Source organism: Lactuca sativa, chromosome 9 (assembly GCF_002870075.4).
Source record: "Lactuca sativa cultivar Salinas chromosome 9, Lsat_Salinas_v11, whole genome shotgun sequence".
NCBI lineage: Eukaryota > Viridiplantae > Streptophyta > Magnoliopsida > Asterales > Asteraceae > Lactuca > Lactuca sativa.
Window position 1 is genome coordinate 159,511,347 of NC_056631.2, and position 17,818 is coordinate 159,529,164.

The window sequence follows — 17,818 nt, forward strand, 5'->3', positions numbered from 1 at the left end:
CGGAGCATACCTTAAAGGAAATACTTGGGCACGATGTTCCTACCAGTAGTCATGAATGGTAATAACCAAATCCTATCTAATGCAATTAATGTTGGGAAAACTAAAAGTGAGGATTCATGAATATGGTTTATATCAAGACTCAAAGAATGTATTGGGGACATGCCCTCTTTAGCTATCATATCTGATAGAGCCAATTCAATTGAAATGACCATTTAAGACTTGTTTCTGAATGCATATCACGAACTCTGTCGTCGCCATTTGTTGCTGAGTATGAGAAAAAAGATCGAAAAACAAGAGAGAACCGAAATTTTGTTTTAGGAGGCTGCAAAAGCATACCGAGAGTTTGATTTCAAAGAAAGATTGGCTAGGCTACATTATGCCCTAAACGAAGACTGTCGTACATGGATAGACATAATCGATCATAACAAATGGGCAAGGTTGTGTTTCCCTATGGTTCGGTATAATATAATGACATCAAACAACGCCGAATCCATCAATACGTTATCAAAAGACACACAAAAACTATCCATAACAATGTTGATTGACTTCTTTCGAGCAACTATGCAACAATGGTGGTGTCAACGACGTAATGCTGGAGGTATTTATTTAAATTATAATACTTTGATGGTAATTTACTATAATTTCCTGTGCATGACAAAATATACATAATTTTTTATAGCTCAAAGCAAAAAAGATATTATTGAGTATGCTGAGAAGGTTATCGAAAGGAAGATCACCAAATCCTACGGTTTTCGTGTATACCTAATTGATTTAAGTAGATATGAGGTGATTCACCAAATGAAAAATGGTATAGTCAACTTGGAATATCATTGATGCACTTGTGGGAAATAACAACTGTTTGGTATACCTTATTCTCATGGTATGTCGTTATTCAAGGAACTGAGATATCAACATTACGGTATATGGGTGTCATCATACTTTATAATGGAAACATATCGATCAACATATATAGAGGTTGTGTTTCTTGTGTCAATTCCAGTTGAATACAAACAACTAGATGAAGTCATGGTTCTATTACCACCATTTATAGACTATCGACAAGTTGGGCGACTACAAAATCATAAATGTATCCCTTCCTGGGGCGAATGTCTGATTCAAAAAAATGCAGTCGTTGCCAAAGGATCGATCACACAAACCAAAACTGTGACGCTCGGTTTCCCGCAGATTCAACAAAAACTGAATCTTCAAGTAGGACTAAGTCAAGTGTCAAAAGTAAGGTCGAGTCAAAGAATAGATCTAATGTCAAAACTACTCAAAACACTAATAAAAAATATGTTATCATTGATCTAAATAAACCGTAGTCATGCTTGTATTGATTTACACATTCTAAAATTATTATTCGGTCAGATAAACTTGTTTAAAACATACACAAAATAAACTTGTTTATGCTACATCGTGATAAAGAAATTATTTAAAACAAACCCAAAATAAACACCATAACTCAAATTTCAAGGTAATTTGAAGCATCTATCTATGGCACACTTTTAGTCTACCACAAAGCAGCAAGTTCTTGAGGAGTAGGCTCCAACAACTCGTTAGGGGGACAATGCATAAAACAACACACACACACACACACACACATATATATATATATATATATATATATATATATATATATATATATATATATATATATATATATATATATATATATATATAACACCCATGTTTCTAGGATTTTATATGCCTTATATTTAATTATAAGATATAATAAGTTAAGATTACAAATAAGCATCAAAAATAAAATAATAGATAGGTCCAATATCTATGAATAAAGTTGTAGTGGTCGGGACAAGGATTCCGGAGATATAAAGAACGCCGAAATCCGAGTTATAACGAAGAAGATATGACCTGTCGAAGTTTCGCGTCAAAACCGGCACGACACTGGGAAACGTAAAAATTTAGTTTATGATAAACTACTTTTTATCCTTAGGAGTCTAAATGAAAGTTTTAGAGTACGTCTCTACCTACGCGTGGATATAAAGAACGTCAAAAACGGAGTTTGTATGCAAAAGTTATGACCTTTCGAAGATACAGTTGTCTAAGAGCATGACACGTGTCAGAAACCCTAAATTGACTGGACTCACGACGTGAGGAGTCAAAAAGTCACATTTTGAAGGTATAAGTCTACGGGAACAGTAACTCAAAAGCTCACGGCGTGAGTAGTGAATTCTCACGACGTGAGGAGTCAAACAGACACTATTCAAGCCTAGAATGCAGATGTCGAAGCTACGAGGTGATTCATCCATGGCTCACGACGTGAGCAATGACTTCTCACGATGTGAATGGGCCGAAATCAGCCTATAAATAACAAGTTCGACCTCATTCACTTCTTACACCAAATCTTCCCTCTCTCTCTCTCTCTCTCTCTCTCTCGTTTTCTGAAGCCGTTCCGCGTCCCGAGCCCGACGATCACGAGCCGTTGACCGTTTTTAGATTCTATCTACTCCCGCTACTAAAGTGAGTGCATAGTTACTTTCATTTTACACATAGATATGAAGTATTTTATATATTACGTGATATGTGTGTATATTATCTGTATACTTGCTATCTATGCTGGATGAATGTTTTTATACAAGTTTTAAATGATTTAAACTGTATATGTATTTTATATCTACAATAATGTTGGGGTAAAACATGGGTAGATGTAATAAGACGATGTGTGATAAAATGATGAGAGACCTCGATGTTGTTGTTGTTGATCCAGTCATCTAGCGGAGTATAGATGACAACCACAGACTCTTCTAGACAGCCCAGTGGAACGCTGGCAGGCTCGCAACCTATAGGTGTTATGAACGATGTGTTCACCGGTGTACTCCATCCCCCACATGGTTGCCTTTAGGACATTTATTGCTAAGGAACCCCCTTAGCAGTAGTGTCCATCCCGATGATAATCCTTAGGATAGGTCCCTTATGAGAGGTATTTAGGGGCGTAATGTGAGGATAACGGGAACGGGTAATCGGGTTATTGTTGGTTGATGAAATTAATAAACTATTTATTGTGGGTTGAAAACCCTATGTGCTCACCAGGCTCCCAAGCCTGACCCACTCAGTTTTATGTATTACAGGTAGTGGCGCTCGAGCATAGTTGTGATGTGTTGAGATGAGAGATTACGGATATAGGCCTGTAGATATGAAATAATGTAGTAAGGCTTATATTGTATTGTTTATACTTATGTACTGTATCGAACATGACATCCCGAGTCTTTTAATGAAATACATTTCTAAGGAAATGCTTTTGATAAATCTTTATCATATTATTGTTTTGGGACAAATTCCGCAACTCTTTTATTAAAAGGTTACTCTGATTTTGAAATAAAGTATAAACAAAACCGGTCTTTTCTGGCTGTGAAAATGGGGATCTCACAATATGTATATATATATATATATATATATATATATATATATATATATATATATATATATATATATATATATATATATATATATATATATATATATAAGGTTAAAGTGAATGCAAGACAAATTGAAATACACGTTGGTGGAACCGCGCAACACAAGAACTAGGGTATAAATAGTCCTTGAACCACAAACCAATCATAAGACAAAAAGCTTTCCTGTCGAAGCATACCAGATTGTTGTGTGTCGGAAATATAAGCTCGTACATGTCAACTAGAGGAAAAGTATTATATTGCATGCACATAAGATAGTGATAGAGTAAAGGGTGATATTTGACACCCATCGACATGTTAACATAATCACCAAAACATGATGACCAAACATGGCAGCACAAAGTGGTCTGTGTTGTAACCGGGCCATGACTTTCCGCCCGAGTTCATGCTTGTAGATTACAGTCACAACCACTTCGTATGTTATGTTATGCTACAATCAAAAGAATAATTAATTATGCATTTGTTGTATGTTCCAGATGACATTCTGGAACACAATTCCGTATCAACATATTCCAAAACCAAATTCCAAATCAACATTCCGAACGTGTTCGACGTATTCCGGACATGTTCTACGCATTCCAGACATTTTCTGGACAAGTTAGAATTAGAAAAATTTAAGATTTGTAGTATACACATATAACCACATGTAATCCTACAATAGCCTAAAAACCACTAAAAACTGAAGGAAAACAAACAACATATATATAATTGCATATATTATCTACTTTTTAACATATAACCTAATTTAAAGACATAAAATTATAAAGATAATTGAAACTTACATATAAAAATGGTGCTCGTCCTTGCTATGGATTGATGTCCGAAATGTTGTCCATAATGAAGTCCAAAATGAGTGAGTTCGAAGTTAAGTCCGAAATGAATTCAAAATGTTATTTATAGGGGAAATCATTACCAGGTCGGATCCTGTACCCATTTACAGAATACGAAATTCGGGTCTAAAATGGATCATTTCGGACAAAATGGTCATTTTACATAAATAAAAATTTTATTTTTTATTATTATTATTTTTAAATAGCATTATAAAGTGGTTATATTACTTACTTTCCCTAAATTATGATATAAGATAATTGGTATTGTGTTAGTGTTGTGCTTTTGTACTCTAATCTTTTTAATAAAAAGCATGTTAAGATAAAATTTCTTTTCCAATAGGGATTTAGAGAACGTAGACCCCAAAGTCGACGGTTTCTTGCTAAACCAAAACCAAAACCAAAACCTTAATAAGATTGTTGTTGCAAATCAACTTCACCCGAAGCTCCTTCCACCGCCGACTTGGGTTGCCGGTCACCCGTTCCCTTCCTTACCCACTCATACCAATTACCCCCCGTTTGCTCTAAATTTCCAATCTCTGTCTTGCTCAGAAAGAAAAAGACCAACCCCTCTATATATACACATATACCATCGAGAAACACATACAAATTATACATACCCTGATACCCAGAGGTAGAAATGCACCGCTATAACGCCTGGCTCCCGCCTCCGGTCGCCGACGCCACCAAGAAAGAGAAAGAATCCTTCGCTGGTGTTGTATCATCCGTGAAAGAATCGTACACTAAGGGTGATCCAGAATCTGTCTACTCCACTCTCAAATGGATATCAGTCATTGACCTGTAAGTTCCAATTGTTTTACAGTATCAATTCGCTATTATATTCACTCTTTTATGTGCATTCTTGTGCAAGTAACAACGATCGCTTCTTTCTATGTTAGTTTATACTTAATTTTACTATAAATTTTCGATCTTTTACTTGTTTCTTGATCATTGATGAATGTTTTAATGAAATCTCGAGTCTTTACTCGGACAGGTCAACTATTAGTAGCGCCAACAGTTCAATTTTGAGTATTATTAATCTTTTCTTTACATTTTAGTTTCTGTAAAATAGGCAAGAACCAAATGTGATGAAATAATGCTAATTAATCCCATCCACGAAGTTAAAGAATTGGGTTCTTTCAGAACTATGATGTAATTGGGGACTAACATCCCCAAACATTGACATCTTGAGGCTTCATCTGTTTTTTGGTCAAAACCCTGAACGAATTGTGCTATTTTAGTCTTTATTATATTGAATTTTCTGAAACAAACAAACTATATACAGGCATTCTATAAAAGTACATATGCATAAGTCTTGATATGTTCTTTATGCTTAACTTTTGACAGATGATTAAGGTTACATGCTTAATTTCATTCTTTGTATCTTATATCTCTGTAGCTTATTGTTTATATTTACCACTCAATTAATCATGCAGGTTTGTAAAGGCAAAAAGTGAAGTATCATTGGAAGATGTTTCTACTCTTGTGGAATTTGGGCTTCAAGTGTTTCATTCATCACAAGACAAACTCTATGCTCAGGTATTTGTTTGTCTTACAAAACATCTCCCAAATTATACATTGATACTGAAACTGAAATCACTTAGGTGAGATGGGGTAATGTTCTTGTGAGCTTGCTGAATAAATTCCGCAAAAAGTTGACTTTGAAAGTTGACTGGCGCCCTTTCTATGATACAATGATTCAAACACACTTCACAAGGTATACTTCTATTGATGATATGATGACTATAATGCATATCAAAGCCACTTGTCTTTTACTCTTTTCATTGAGTGTCATTGATACTCTTTTATTAACTTTTTTATGACATATATATATATATATATATATATATATATATATGCTACAGAAACACAGGACCAGAGGGATGGAGGATAAGACAAAGACATTTTGAGACAGTTACTTCTCTTGTTCGTTCATGTAGAAGGTTTTTCCCTCCAAATTCTGCTCAAGAGATATGGTCTGAGTTTAAGTAAGTTACTAATAATGATAATTCAAGATAGTTTTTTGATAATATAACTTATAAAGTTATAATGTTGTCAATTTGCAGATCTCTACTTGAAAATCCATGGCATAACTCGGCTTTTGAAGGGTCTGGATTTGTGAGACTTTTCCTTCCTACAAATATCGATAACAAGGATTTCTATTCAAGGTAATTATAATTTATAGATGTTTGTTTTCTTTATACAATTATTGAAGCAAATTGATAACCTTTATTTGTGATTACAGAGAGTGGATCAATGCATGTATTCTTCAATGGGATTCTATACCAAATTGTCAATTTTGGAACAGCCAATGGGCAGCTATCATTGCTCGTGTTATTAAGAACTACAAATCCAAGGATTGGGAGGATCTTTTACCAGAGATCTTTAGTCGATTCTTGAACATGTTTGAGGTACTTTCTAGTTTCTTCTAAGTGGAATCAAAATCATTAATCATTAAAGATTTCAATTTGACAACATGATATTGAAAAGTGGTCATTTCATTTCTATAGGTGCCTGTGGCAAGTGGAGGTGGATCATATCCTTTCTCTATTGATGTCCCAAGAAATACAAGATTTTTGTTCTCCAATAGATCACACACTCCATCAAAAGCCATTGCAAAATCGATTGTAATATCCATATATATATGATTAGTCATAGTTGATAGATTTCTTTTTGCTAATTCTTATTTTGGTCCCTAACATATGTATGTTTCTAATACGTTGTAGGTTTATTTATTAAGGCCTGGTAGCTTGGCTCAACAACACTTTGAGAAATTGGTCAACCTCTTAGAACAGTTTGTTTTCTAGATTTTTGTTTATTGCAATCTTTAAATGATATATGTGTGGTTTATGACTTATGATTTGTGATGTGTATTTATATTTATAAAATACATGATTGGATACTTGTTGCAGATATTATCATCCTTCTAATGGTGGTCGTTGGACATACTCACTTGAAAGATTTTTGTTTCATTTGGTGTATACGTTTCAAAAACGTTTACAAAGAGAGAAAGAGTAAGAACATCATCTCATTCTTTTGTTTTTTCATACACTTTTGACTAACTTTTCTTTTTTAACTTGTATAATAATATGATTTGTTATAAATTCAGGAATCCAGATAGCAGTGAACAGATTGAATTCTGTTTAGGACAACCAGAAAGGGAATCTTTTGTCACTACTGTTTTGAAGTTAATAGATCGAGGGCAATATAGTAAAAATGAACACCTTTCTGAAACAGTTGCTGCTGCAACTTCTATTTTATCCTATGTAGAGCCTTCATTGGTTTTGCCATTTTTGGTCTCTCGTTTCCACATGGCTCTAGAAACGGTTTGTGATAACATTTTTTAATTTTTGGAGTTAATTTGGACATTCTTATGACTTAATATTCTTCTTCTTCATCAATGGTTAGATGACAGCTACACATCAGTTGAAGACAGCTGTCACATCTGTAGCTTTTTCAGGGAGATCACTGTTTTTGATGTCTTTATCTTCATCATCAATGGAAACAGATGATGTTAATGATGCTGACATGTTCAAAGATCTTCTGATGATATCACTTACCAATGCTTTACTTGGAATGGATGCCAATGATCCACCCAAAACCCTAGCAACAATGCAACTCATTGGCTCCATATTTTCCAATGTAATCATAAAATTTTCTTAATTGTGTCTTTTTTGAAGAAAAGTTTCGTACTTTCATGTATTAATTAACCGAGTTATGTGCCAATTTCAGATGGCAACTTTGGATGATGATACAGATAATTTGTCATTCATGCCTGCAGAACGTTTTTCAGAGTGGCTTGATGAGTTCTTATGTCGCCTTTTTTCTTTGTTGCAACACTTGGAACCTAGTAGTGTTTTGTAAGTACTTTTACATTTTTAGTCCCTCTAGTTTGGAACTTTTACATGTTTAATCCCTGTAATTTGGTGCAGAAATGAAGATGCCCATTCACCTGCAACATCTGGAACATTCCTTGTTGAGGATGGACCTCAGTATTTTTGCATGTTGGAAATATTGTTTGGAAGACTTTCAAGATCTTTGTACAATCAGGTTCAACTTTTTCTCTCCAAATTAATCAATTATTTTGAGGTAGCTTGTTCAAATTTCATAATCATAAGATTTCCATATATACCCTTCAGGCCATTAAAAAAGTTTCCAAGTTTTTGAAGACGAATATTCTACCTGGAGCTATTGCTGAAGTTGGGCTTCTTTGTTGTGCATGTATTCATTCAAATCCAGAGCTTGCTATTAGTCATCTTGTTGAACCTCTTCTATCTTCTGTTATATCATCTTTAAAAGGAATTCCTCTCACGGGTTTTGGAGGAAGTGGGAATTTCACTAGCCAATCTTTGAATAAGGTTTTTATTTTACAATTCTATTTTTCATATGCAACTTGTGTTGCTGATTAATCTCTTTGATAAATCTTCATAGGAAAGAGCCACACTTTCTCCAGCTCTAGAAACATCCATTGATTATCAGCTGAAGGTTTTGTCAATTGCAATAAGTTATGGAGGTCCTTCACTTCTTCATTACAAGGATCAATTCAAAGAGACAATACATTCTGCTTTTGAATCCCCATCTTGGAAGGTTTCTTTACATCTTTGATTTAATAGTTTCTTTGATTCTTGTTCTCAAATATATCTTAATTTGTTGCTACTTTATAATTTGAAAGGTTAACATAGCTGGTGATCAAGTCCTTCGATCCCTTCTTGGAAGTTTTGTTCTCTATTATCCTGTTGATCAATACAAGTATGTTTCTTTTGCCATTTTTTCTTATGATGAACAAATGATTCTTTTGTAACTTGTTTAAGCTCATTAAAATGTGAATTTTTGCTTTTCACAGGTCTGTTTCAGCCAATTCATCTTTGACCCCTCTTGAGGAATGGATAAGTAACAAAGATTTTTCAAACACTGAAGGATTTACAGGCCCCAAATGGCATATCCCTAGTGAGGAAGAAATTCAATTTGCCAATGAGCTTTTAAATCTGCATTTGGAATCAGCTTTAGATGAGCTTCTCAAAATATGTCAAGATAAAATCCATTCTGATCCTGGTATACCTGTGTAAAAATGTTTATCTGAATAAAATAATATGATAATTTGTCACGTTTGTCTTATTATATATCAATTATGATCTACAGGAAATGAAAAAGATCATCTGAAAGTGACACTTTTGCGCATTGATTCCTCATTACAAGGTGTTTTGTCATGTTTGCCTGATTTTATACCTTCATTTAAAAATGGGAAAGTTGAAAATCCACCTTTCTTGATTGCTGGAGCAACGGGTTCAAGTGTTGGTAGCATTAAATTGCGTGAAAAAGCTGCTAATATTGTTCATGTAGCCTCAAAGTAAATAAATAAATCTTGTCTCCTTTTTTTCATCTCACTTTTTTCTATCTTCTAATCTCTCAAAATTCAAAAAGTAAAATATCCACATCTCTTGCAGATACTTACTTGAGAAAAAATCAGATGACAGCATTCTATTGCTACTCCTCATCCGTATCATCGAGGCTTTAGGGAACTATGGTAATTTACTAATGTACCCTTCAACAATATGACTTTCAATATTACCTTTTAGACCTGTTTTCTTAACTAACTTAATACAGGAAGTTCTGAATATGAAGAGTGGACTAATCATAGGCAAGCATGGAAATTGGAATCTGTTGCCATAATAGAACCTCCTGTTAATTTCATTATGCCTTCACGTTCTAAAGGGAAGAAAAGGTATATACATATATATATTCTTGATTCTTCTGAATGACAAAATGTTTTCTTTTCCTAATTCCTAGTTTTGATTTGTTGCTTCAGACCAAGGTGGGCCCTCATTGACAAAGCATACATGCACAATACATGGAGAACATCACAATCATCGTACCATTTGTTTCGTACTATAAAAAACATTTCTCCTTCAGAGAGTGTGAATCTTTTGTTGGATGATCTTCTTAATCTTTCTGTTCATAGCTATGACACTGTTCGCACGTGAGTTTTCTACTTTTCTTTACTTTCTTGTGTTAAGCTTTTAATATAGTGTTTTGTTTTCATTGGTACCCCTTTTGATAAGCTTTTTTTATTTTTTTATTTTTTTATTTTTTATATTAATATTCAGACTTGCTGGAAGATCTCTAGTGAAAATGATCAAAAGGTGGCCTTCTCTCATTGCAAAGTGTGTGCATACACTCACTGAAAATCTTAGAAATGCAAACACACCAGAATACATGGTTTTAGGTTCTTGTGCTGTTCTTGGAACTCAAACTGTTCTCAAGCATCTCACATTGGTATTCTGTTGTTAATTATAGTGTCATATTATCTTCCATTTTCTTTTCTTACACGAGTCATGAGTTATTCTCTTTTCCTATTTATACACAGGAGCCAAAATCTTTCTCATCTTTCCTTCTTGGAATTCTTTTGAGGCAAGTGTCTTGTGTATATATTATTACTATATCATTCGAATTATACGTATTGAATCTAGTGTGACATTATGTTTATGCTTGCAGTTCTCATCATGAATCCTTGAAATCCCAGAAAGCTATCAATGAGGTAAATGTTCACAGATGTTTCAACTTTCAATAGCTTACTTTTCTGTGTGTTTTCTTGCTAACTGAATACCTAATCTTTGCAATTTGCAACTATCAACAGCTATTTGTCAAATACAACATCTATTTTTCGGGGATCTCTAGAAACGTTTTCTGGAAATCAGAGAACAATTCTGGAACAGATTTTGCAGCTTTGGTTTCTGAGATAAGTTCTATGAGTTTTGAGTCAACTAATTTACATTGGAGGTAAACATTCTGGCTTATACAGTTTACACACATGAATATATGATTATTTCAACTCAGCAAAACATGTATTAAATTTTTTTTATTTTATTTTATTTTTTTTTAATTGTTTCATATAGGTATAACTTGATGGCAAATAGGGTTCTCTTGTTATTGGCTATGTCATCTAGAAATGAACCGAGTTTATCATCAAAGATTCTCAGTGAAGCAGCTGGTCATTTCCTAAAGAATTTAAAAAGTCAACTTCCACAAACAAGAATCCTAGCCATTTCTGCTTTGAATATGTTACTAAAAGAGTCACCTTACAAGTTATCACATGAAGAACAATCGGATTTACAAGAAAACACAAAGTCTTCACTTGAAGGGACTTTGAGTAATATCTTTCAAGAGGAAGGATTCTTTACTGAAACATTCGATAGTCTTTCAAATGTCCACATCATCAGTGACACCGAAAACTCATCTTCAAGAAGTGGACATGGGAATTCATCATTCCAGAGTTTAGCTGACAAATCCATCACCCGTTTCTACTTTGACTTTTCATCTTCATGGCCTCGAACACCCTCTTGGATTTCCTTTTTTGGAAGTGATACTTTTTACTCAAGTTTTGCTCGAATATTCAAACGATTAGTTCAAGAATGTGGTGTCCCTGTTTTACACTCACTGAAAAGTGCATTAGAGGAATTTGTAAATGCAAAAGAGAGGTCCAAACAGTGTGTTGCTGCTGAAGCTTTTGCAGGATTGCTTCATGCTGATGTCATCGGTCTTGTAGAAGCATGGGACAGCTGGATGAATGTCCAATTACAGAGCATTCTTCTTGCACCTTCAGTAGAATCTATTCCAGAATGGGCTGCTTGTATAAGATATGCAGTTACTGGGAAGGGTAAATATGGAACAAGAGTTCCTCTTTTAAGACAAAGAATCTTGGATTGTTTGATTCAGCCTTTACCTCAAACAGTAACCACTACCGTTGTTGCCAAAAGATACTCTTTCCTTTCTGCTGCTTTGATAGAAGTATCACCTCCAAGAATGCCATTATCAGAAGTTGAACTCCATCATAAGTTGCTCCAGGAGTTACTGGATAGAATGAGCCATCCCACTGCCCATGTGGGTTTTTTACTATTTTACCCTTGAGTACATAATTGGCGTTTAATTTGTTCAAGTTTAACATATTGGTTTTTTCTGTATTTCAAAACAGGTGAGAGAAGCAATTGCTATTGCCCTTTCTGTGTTGTGTTCAAATATCAGACTACATGCATCCTTTAATGTAGACTATTATGAGAAGGGTAATATGGGAAATGGAAAACACGGAGATAGTTGGGATCAGGTTTTACAAAAACGTGCAACTGAACTTGTGGTGTCAATTCAGAATGCAAATCCTTCTGACAATTTGGAGAAATTATCAGAAACAAACACCCTCTCAGATAGCAACTCACCTGATGATGTTCAATGGATGGAAACGGTAATTATTATTTTTTAATTGTGTTTGTTTCACTGTTGTAGATTATATAAAAAAATTAATATTTGTTCTTTTTTTTTTTGTGTAGTTGTTCCATTTTGTTATCTCATTAATGAAGTCTGGAAGATCTGCATTCCTACTAGATGTGCTTGTGGGATTTCTTTACCCTGTGATCTCTTTACAGGTATGTGATATTTATAAATTTATGCCTATGTGGAATTTGAGATTTTCTTTTTCTTTTCCACATTGTTTTTACATGCTATTATTGTTGTTTTTTTGAAGGAAACTTCAAATAAAGATTTGTCAATACTAGCAAAGGCAGCTTTTGAGTTGCTAAAATGGAGAATATTTCCAGATGCTCATCTCAGAAAGGCAGTTTCCATTCTTTTATCTTCAGCAGAAGATCCCAACTGGAGGACTAGATCTGCAACTTTGACTTTTCTAAGAAGCTTTATGTACAGGTATGTATGCATCCATAAGCTCTTTTAATAATTTTTTTTCATAATTTTATTTGATATTAAGTTATTCTCACATTCACAGGCACACTTTCATCCTCTCCAATGATGAGAAACAGAAAATCTGGAAAACAGTTGAGAAGCTACTTACAGATAACCAAGTGGAGGCAAGTTTTGTTATTTAATTAGTTTAGTTTTTTTGTTTTGTGTTTGAATAAAATAAAGATATTTATTATTAATTTAATATATATATATATATATATACAGGTAAGGGAACATGCTGCAGCAGTTTTAGCTGGCTTAATGAAGGGTGAAGATGGAGAACTATCAAAGAATTTCCGTGAAAGAGCTTACAATGAGGCTACAAAGCTTCAGAAAAGAAGAAAACAAAGGTCTTTTTTTATCGATTTTACAAAATTTCAATCTTTTATTCCTTCAAAACAAGATTCATCAAGCTGTTTTTTACTTTATTTCTTCAGAAGCTCAAGTTCTGGTCCTTCAATTGCTTCTGTACATGGTTGTGTTCTTGCTCTTGTTGCATGTGTGTTATCAGTTCCTTATGATATGCCAAGGTAATTAAACTCTAAAAGGTCTTATATATTTCTTCTACTTTATTATATCCAAAAAGGGTATCTCTAATTTTCATTTCTTGATTTTTTTTTTGTTTTTTTAGTTGGTTGCCTGAACATGCAACATTATTGGCTCGATTTGTTGGGGAATCATCACCAGTTAAATCCACTGTTACAAAAGCAGTTGCAGAGTTTCGTAGAACACATGCAGACACTTGGAGTGTTCAGAAAGATTCATTCACTGAAGAACAGCTTGAGGTAAATAATATCATAATTATAATAATCATCATCTTCTTTGAATCTTTTCCAAGAAAATCAATTGAAATCAGTAGACTTTATTATAACAATCATGGTGAAAAAAACTTGCAGGTTTTGGCAGACACATCATCTTCATCATCATATTTTGCTTGATTTATATTCTATGATTCTATCCCCACTTTAAAGTGAGGAACAAATAGAAGAACTACAACTACAACTAGAACTACAAAGCTAGTAAATTTGATAAGTAGTCTGATAGGAACTGTATTTATGGTTATATGTGATATTGTGATATAAAATAAGCAGTGTTTGATTACATTTTGGATACATGTTAGCTAGTTTTTGCTTCTATGACTCCTCCAATTGATCCAATTAAAGCTACTGCTGACACCACCATTAAAACAATGCTAAAAATTTGTAGAACAATCCATTTTGTGCTCCAAGCTTCCACCTTTCTTTGCTTTTTGTACATTTCCACTGGAAAATATATTGCTAATGGCCATAGATTCAAAGCCCCTAAGAGACCCAGTATTTCATTGAAGTATGGGAACACCATTGAGATTCCAGTTGTTGACACAACGTATGCTGTTCTGAATGATAGTCTGAATAGATTCAGTTGTAAATCTGGCAAAAATGGAAGCTTCAAGTGGTGGATTTTCGTTAGAAATACAGATTCTGGAAACTTCTCAGTTATCCATCTTTCTACGTATGCAAACACCGGCTGACTGTATAGCTTTCCTTACCAAAAAAAGAAAGAAAGAAACAGGCGTTAATATTAACTGTTGAGGTCAAAAGAAGCAATAATACTCGAATCAAGATATTTATAAATAGATTCGTATGTTAATTTTGATATGGGAATTGGGAAGTCGTTGACGTGACTTGAAAAGTCAAAATGGTAGAATGAATATTGAGTAGTGAGAGTATTTACTTGGTAACCTCCGATTAGATGTAGAATGATGCAAGCATTAGCAAAGTCAATAAGCCAGTAAGGCTCGTAAAACCCGAATCCAGTTAACAGGTTTCCTGGTGTACTGTTTCCAAATGCTGCATATCCAAAGCATCCACATCCAAAGTAAAAGAATGTAGTCACTATAATCGCAATAACCGATGCCTTTTTCATAGTCTTATTCTCCTGTGGTGGCGACTTAATGGTATCCTTAAAACACACACAAAAAAAAACATTACTTATCGACAAACATTTAGCAGATCTTTTTAACAAAAAAGTTATTCTTTCAGTAACACTCAGCTTGTGCTGATTCAAACAATCACACCTTCCAAAGATATCATTGGATAGATAGACAATGATTCAAATCCTATGGTGAAACTAAAATTCCCAAGAATTGAAGCTTTATTTAGCCAATTAACAGATAAGAAATTAAATATCATTTTATATTTTTTTCTGACTCATACTCTTACCCATGTCAAATGTTGACATATGTCACATTTAATGAAAATTAATAATATTTCAATCAACTTGTCACAATTTAATATGAATATGATGATAGGTAAGAAGAAAATGTAAGAGGATATTTAATTTCTCTTAACAGATTACCAACCTGTATTTCAAGAAAAATTATGGAATACGGATAAGCAAACGCAATATCGCCAAGCGCTTGAAAAGCTAACAATAGCTTTAGAGGTACATTGCCAGCTGGGACACCATTGATGCTTCCATCTATTCTACCATTTTCTGATTTCGGGCATAATTATTAGAAACTGTTTTTAACAACTCAAGCTTCATTCAACAATTATTCTATTAATATAATATACGTACCAATTACTTTAGCGACACCAAGTCCTAAACCGATGGATGAGTAACAAAACGACATGATAGCAGCAACAATGGACACCCACACCATGCTATGAAAATCAGGTATTTGTGACATCACAATCTGTATAACTCCAAACAAAAACATATAAAGATTGCCCGAATATTCGCATGTAGCCTCCTGCCCTTCTTTATGGTAACAATTTGATTTCTGAATTGCTCTGTATGGATAAAGTGTTGTATACATGAACAATAAACATTTCTTTGAAAACATTTGAGAAAGAGGCATAGTTAATTAATTACATCATACAAGTTGAGGTTGTAACCACATAAGCAACACCAGTCCCGAAGAAGTTAAGAAACTGAAGCCAACCACATAGCAACGCCTGTTTTTCACCTGTTGACCGAATAATAATACTTAAATGTAGAAACTACGTACAAATACGTACATGAAAGATTAGATTATTAATTATATTATAAACTTTGAACGTGTAGTGTAGACTTGTAGTACCCAAGATGACTCTAACTGCTTCTGTATAAGTTTGGTTTCTAGTTCCATTAATGGGGTCGGGTGATCTGTAGCAATCTGATAAAAGAGATGCAGACACATACGTGACCAATGCAAAGAACAACAATGCGATAGGCCCAGCTATCCAACCTAGTTGTGACATGCTCCATGCAAGAGAAAGTACACCGGATCCGATCACTGCAGTGATGATGTGAGCAACTGTACTCCATAGTGTTCCTGAATCCAAGGAAATTAATCTATCCAGAGTTATGATTTGTTTGATTGAAAATGGATTTGGAAAAACACAAAAGGGTGTTTGACTTTGGATTAACCTGTTCTTATTGTGTTGTTGTGATCATTGGTGGCAGAAACTCCATTGATGAGCTCTTGTTCAACTGTTACGTATATGATATATCGAAATCAAAATCAACATGGAGCAAAACAGAAACAGAAGTCAGAACACACAAAAAGAGGAGAAGAAATTGAAGATCAAACGGAGCAAACCAGTGAGCTTTAAAGAAGATAACCCCAACATGGGAGTTTCTTCCTCCTCTTCATAATTATCTTCTCCTTCGATCATGTTTGCTTGTTCACCCAAAAATTGTTAGACCTTTGATGAATCTTGGAGCGATTTAGTTGTTTTGTTAGGTGGGTGTATTGATCATCCAGATTTTGACAAATAAAGACCCTGCATAATGGTCAAACTATCTTTTTCCAGTGACAAACAAATTTGTAGACGAACAAGTAGCGTATAGAAATGAAATCTTAGTGATCAGATGCTGCAGATTCAGTTCTTGTTTTGGGAGCAAAATCTTGGCTGATTGATTATAATTTAAAAGGAATCTTTTGAAGAACTTAACTTTCGGTAGCTCCATTATTATCTTAATATTTGGGTTATTAAAAATAGAGGGGTATGTTATTAAGATATGTTTGCGTATTACAAAAGTTGAGAAGTAATGGGACAGATACATGATTTGATTTTGGTTTAATATAAAATATACATTTGTGGCCCACAGGTATCGAAAGTTGACTGTTCTTTTCTGCCAAATGTTAAGGTTCTATTTACATTGGTACAAAAGATAAGAAATATAGGAGTAGACAAGTGAATGTTTGTTTCAATTTAAAAAGGACAAATACCAAAATATTAATGAATTATATATTATTGGGGACGGTTCACTTGAGATTAAAAAAAAAAAATAGAGATTTTGAGATTAAACCTCAACCACAGATTTCGCATGTGCCGCTCTAATACTCCTGCGTACCAGCAGCAACGACGTATGCCTAATCATAAATGATTATATGACAGAGAGGTAGAATCATACAAGATTATATATGTTTATACGTATATGCATAATCATAAATGATTATACATATGTGTATGTTCATAGATTGAGTAATCATAAATGATTATTACAGTTAGTCACAGAAGAGGTGGTGGTGACAGAGGTGACAGTGATATAAGTAATGGAGGTGATAATGGTGGGTTCGACTGGTGTCAGAGGTGATGGTAGTGGTGGTGGCGGTGGCGGTTACGGTGGTGGGGATGGTGACGGAGGAGAAAGGAAAGGGTGACACTGTTTATGATTACACCAGACTTTCCGTGCCGGTACGCCGAAGGGTTAGAGCGACAGATGTGAAATATATGGCCGATGTTGAATCTCGAGATCTCTATTTTATTTTTAGTCTCAACGGAACCAACCTCATATATTATTTTCCTGGTTTTGTTTTAATTTAAAAAAAAAGATTGAAATATAAAAGAATCATATTAT

The 17,818-nt window shown here is 34.1% G+C and overlaps 2 protein-coding genes across 3 annotated transcripts; one reads left to right on the forward strand and one right to left on the reverse strand.

Moving 5' to 3' along the window:
* The first annotated feature begins 4,637 nt into the window (after positions 1 to 4,637).
* Positions 4,638 to 14,089, forward strand: LOC111888203 (proteasome activator subunit 4). Its single transcript, XM_023884344.3, has 34 exons — positions 4,638 to 5,062; positions 5,698 to 5,800; positions 5,866 to 5,978; positions 6,127 to 6,249; positions 6,328 to 6,429; positions 6,507 to 6,672; positions 6,772 to 6,888; positions 6,988 to 7,055; positions 7,174 to 7,275; positions 7,371 to 7,587; positions 7,670 to 7,903; positions 7,994 to 8,121; positions 8,194 to 8,311; positions 8,401 to 8,619; positions 8,693 to 8,848; positions 8,934 to 9,010; positions 9,105 to 9,313; positions 9,401 to 9,608; positions 9,706 to 9,785; positions 9,866 to 9,983; positions 10,068 to 10,238; positions 10,366 to 10,534; positions 10,626 to 10,669; positions 10,754 to 10,796; positions 10,896 to 11,038; positions 11,155 to 12,139; positions 12,231 to 12,494; positions 12,580 to 12,675; positions 12,774 to 12,952; positions 13,032 to 13,113; positions 13,214 to 13,338; positions 13,426 to 13,518; positions 13,620 to 13,773; positions 13,885 to 14,089. The coding sequence occupies exons 1-34, from the start codon at positions 4,902 to 4,904 to the stop codon at positions 13,924 to 13,926; spliced, it is 5,409 nt and encodes a 1,802-aa protein (XP_023740112.1). The 5' UTR covers positions 4,638 to 4,901; the 3' UTR covers positions 13,927 to 14,089.
* LOC111888204 (probable amino acid permease 7) lies at positions 14,027 to 16,951 on the reverse strand. Of its 2 annotated transcripts, none has more exons than XM_023884345.3 (8): positions 16,554 to 16,950; positions 16,382 to 16,444; positions 16,053 to 16,286; positions 15,845 to 15,938; positions 15,548 to 15,762; positions 15,330 to 15,463; positions 14,702 to 14,929; positions 14,027 to 14,506 (listed from the first exon to the last, which is right to left on the reverse strand). In XM_023884345.3, exons 1-8 carry the CDS (start codon positions 16,627 to 16,629, stop codon positions 14,105 to 14,107), a joined length of 1,446 nt encoding a protein of 481 aa, XP_023740113.1. In that variant the 5' UTR covers positions 16,630 to 16,950; the 3' UTR covers positions 14,027 to 14,104. The 2 variants fall into 2 exon arrangements, with proteins under 2 accessions (XP_023740113.1, XP_042753850.1); XM_042897916.2 differs by having other exon boundaries at positions 14,326 to 14,511; positions 16,554 to 16,951.
* Between the last annotated feature and the right edge of the window lie 867 nt (positions 16,952 to 17,818).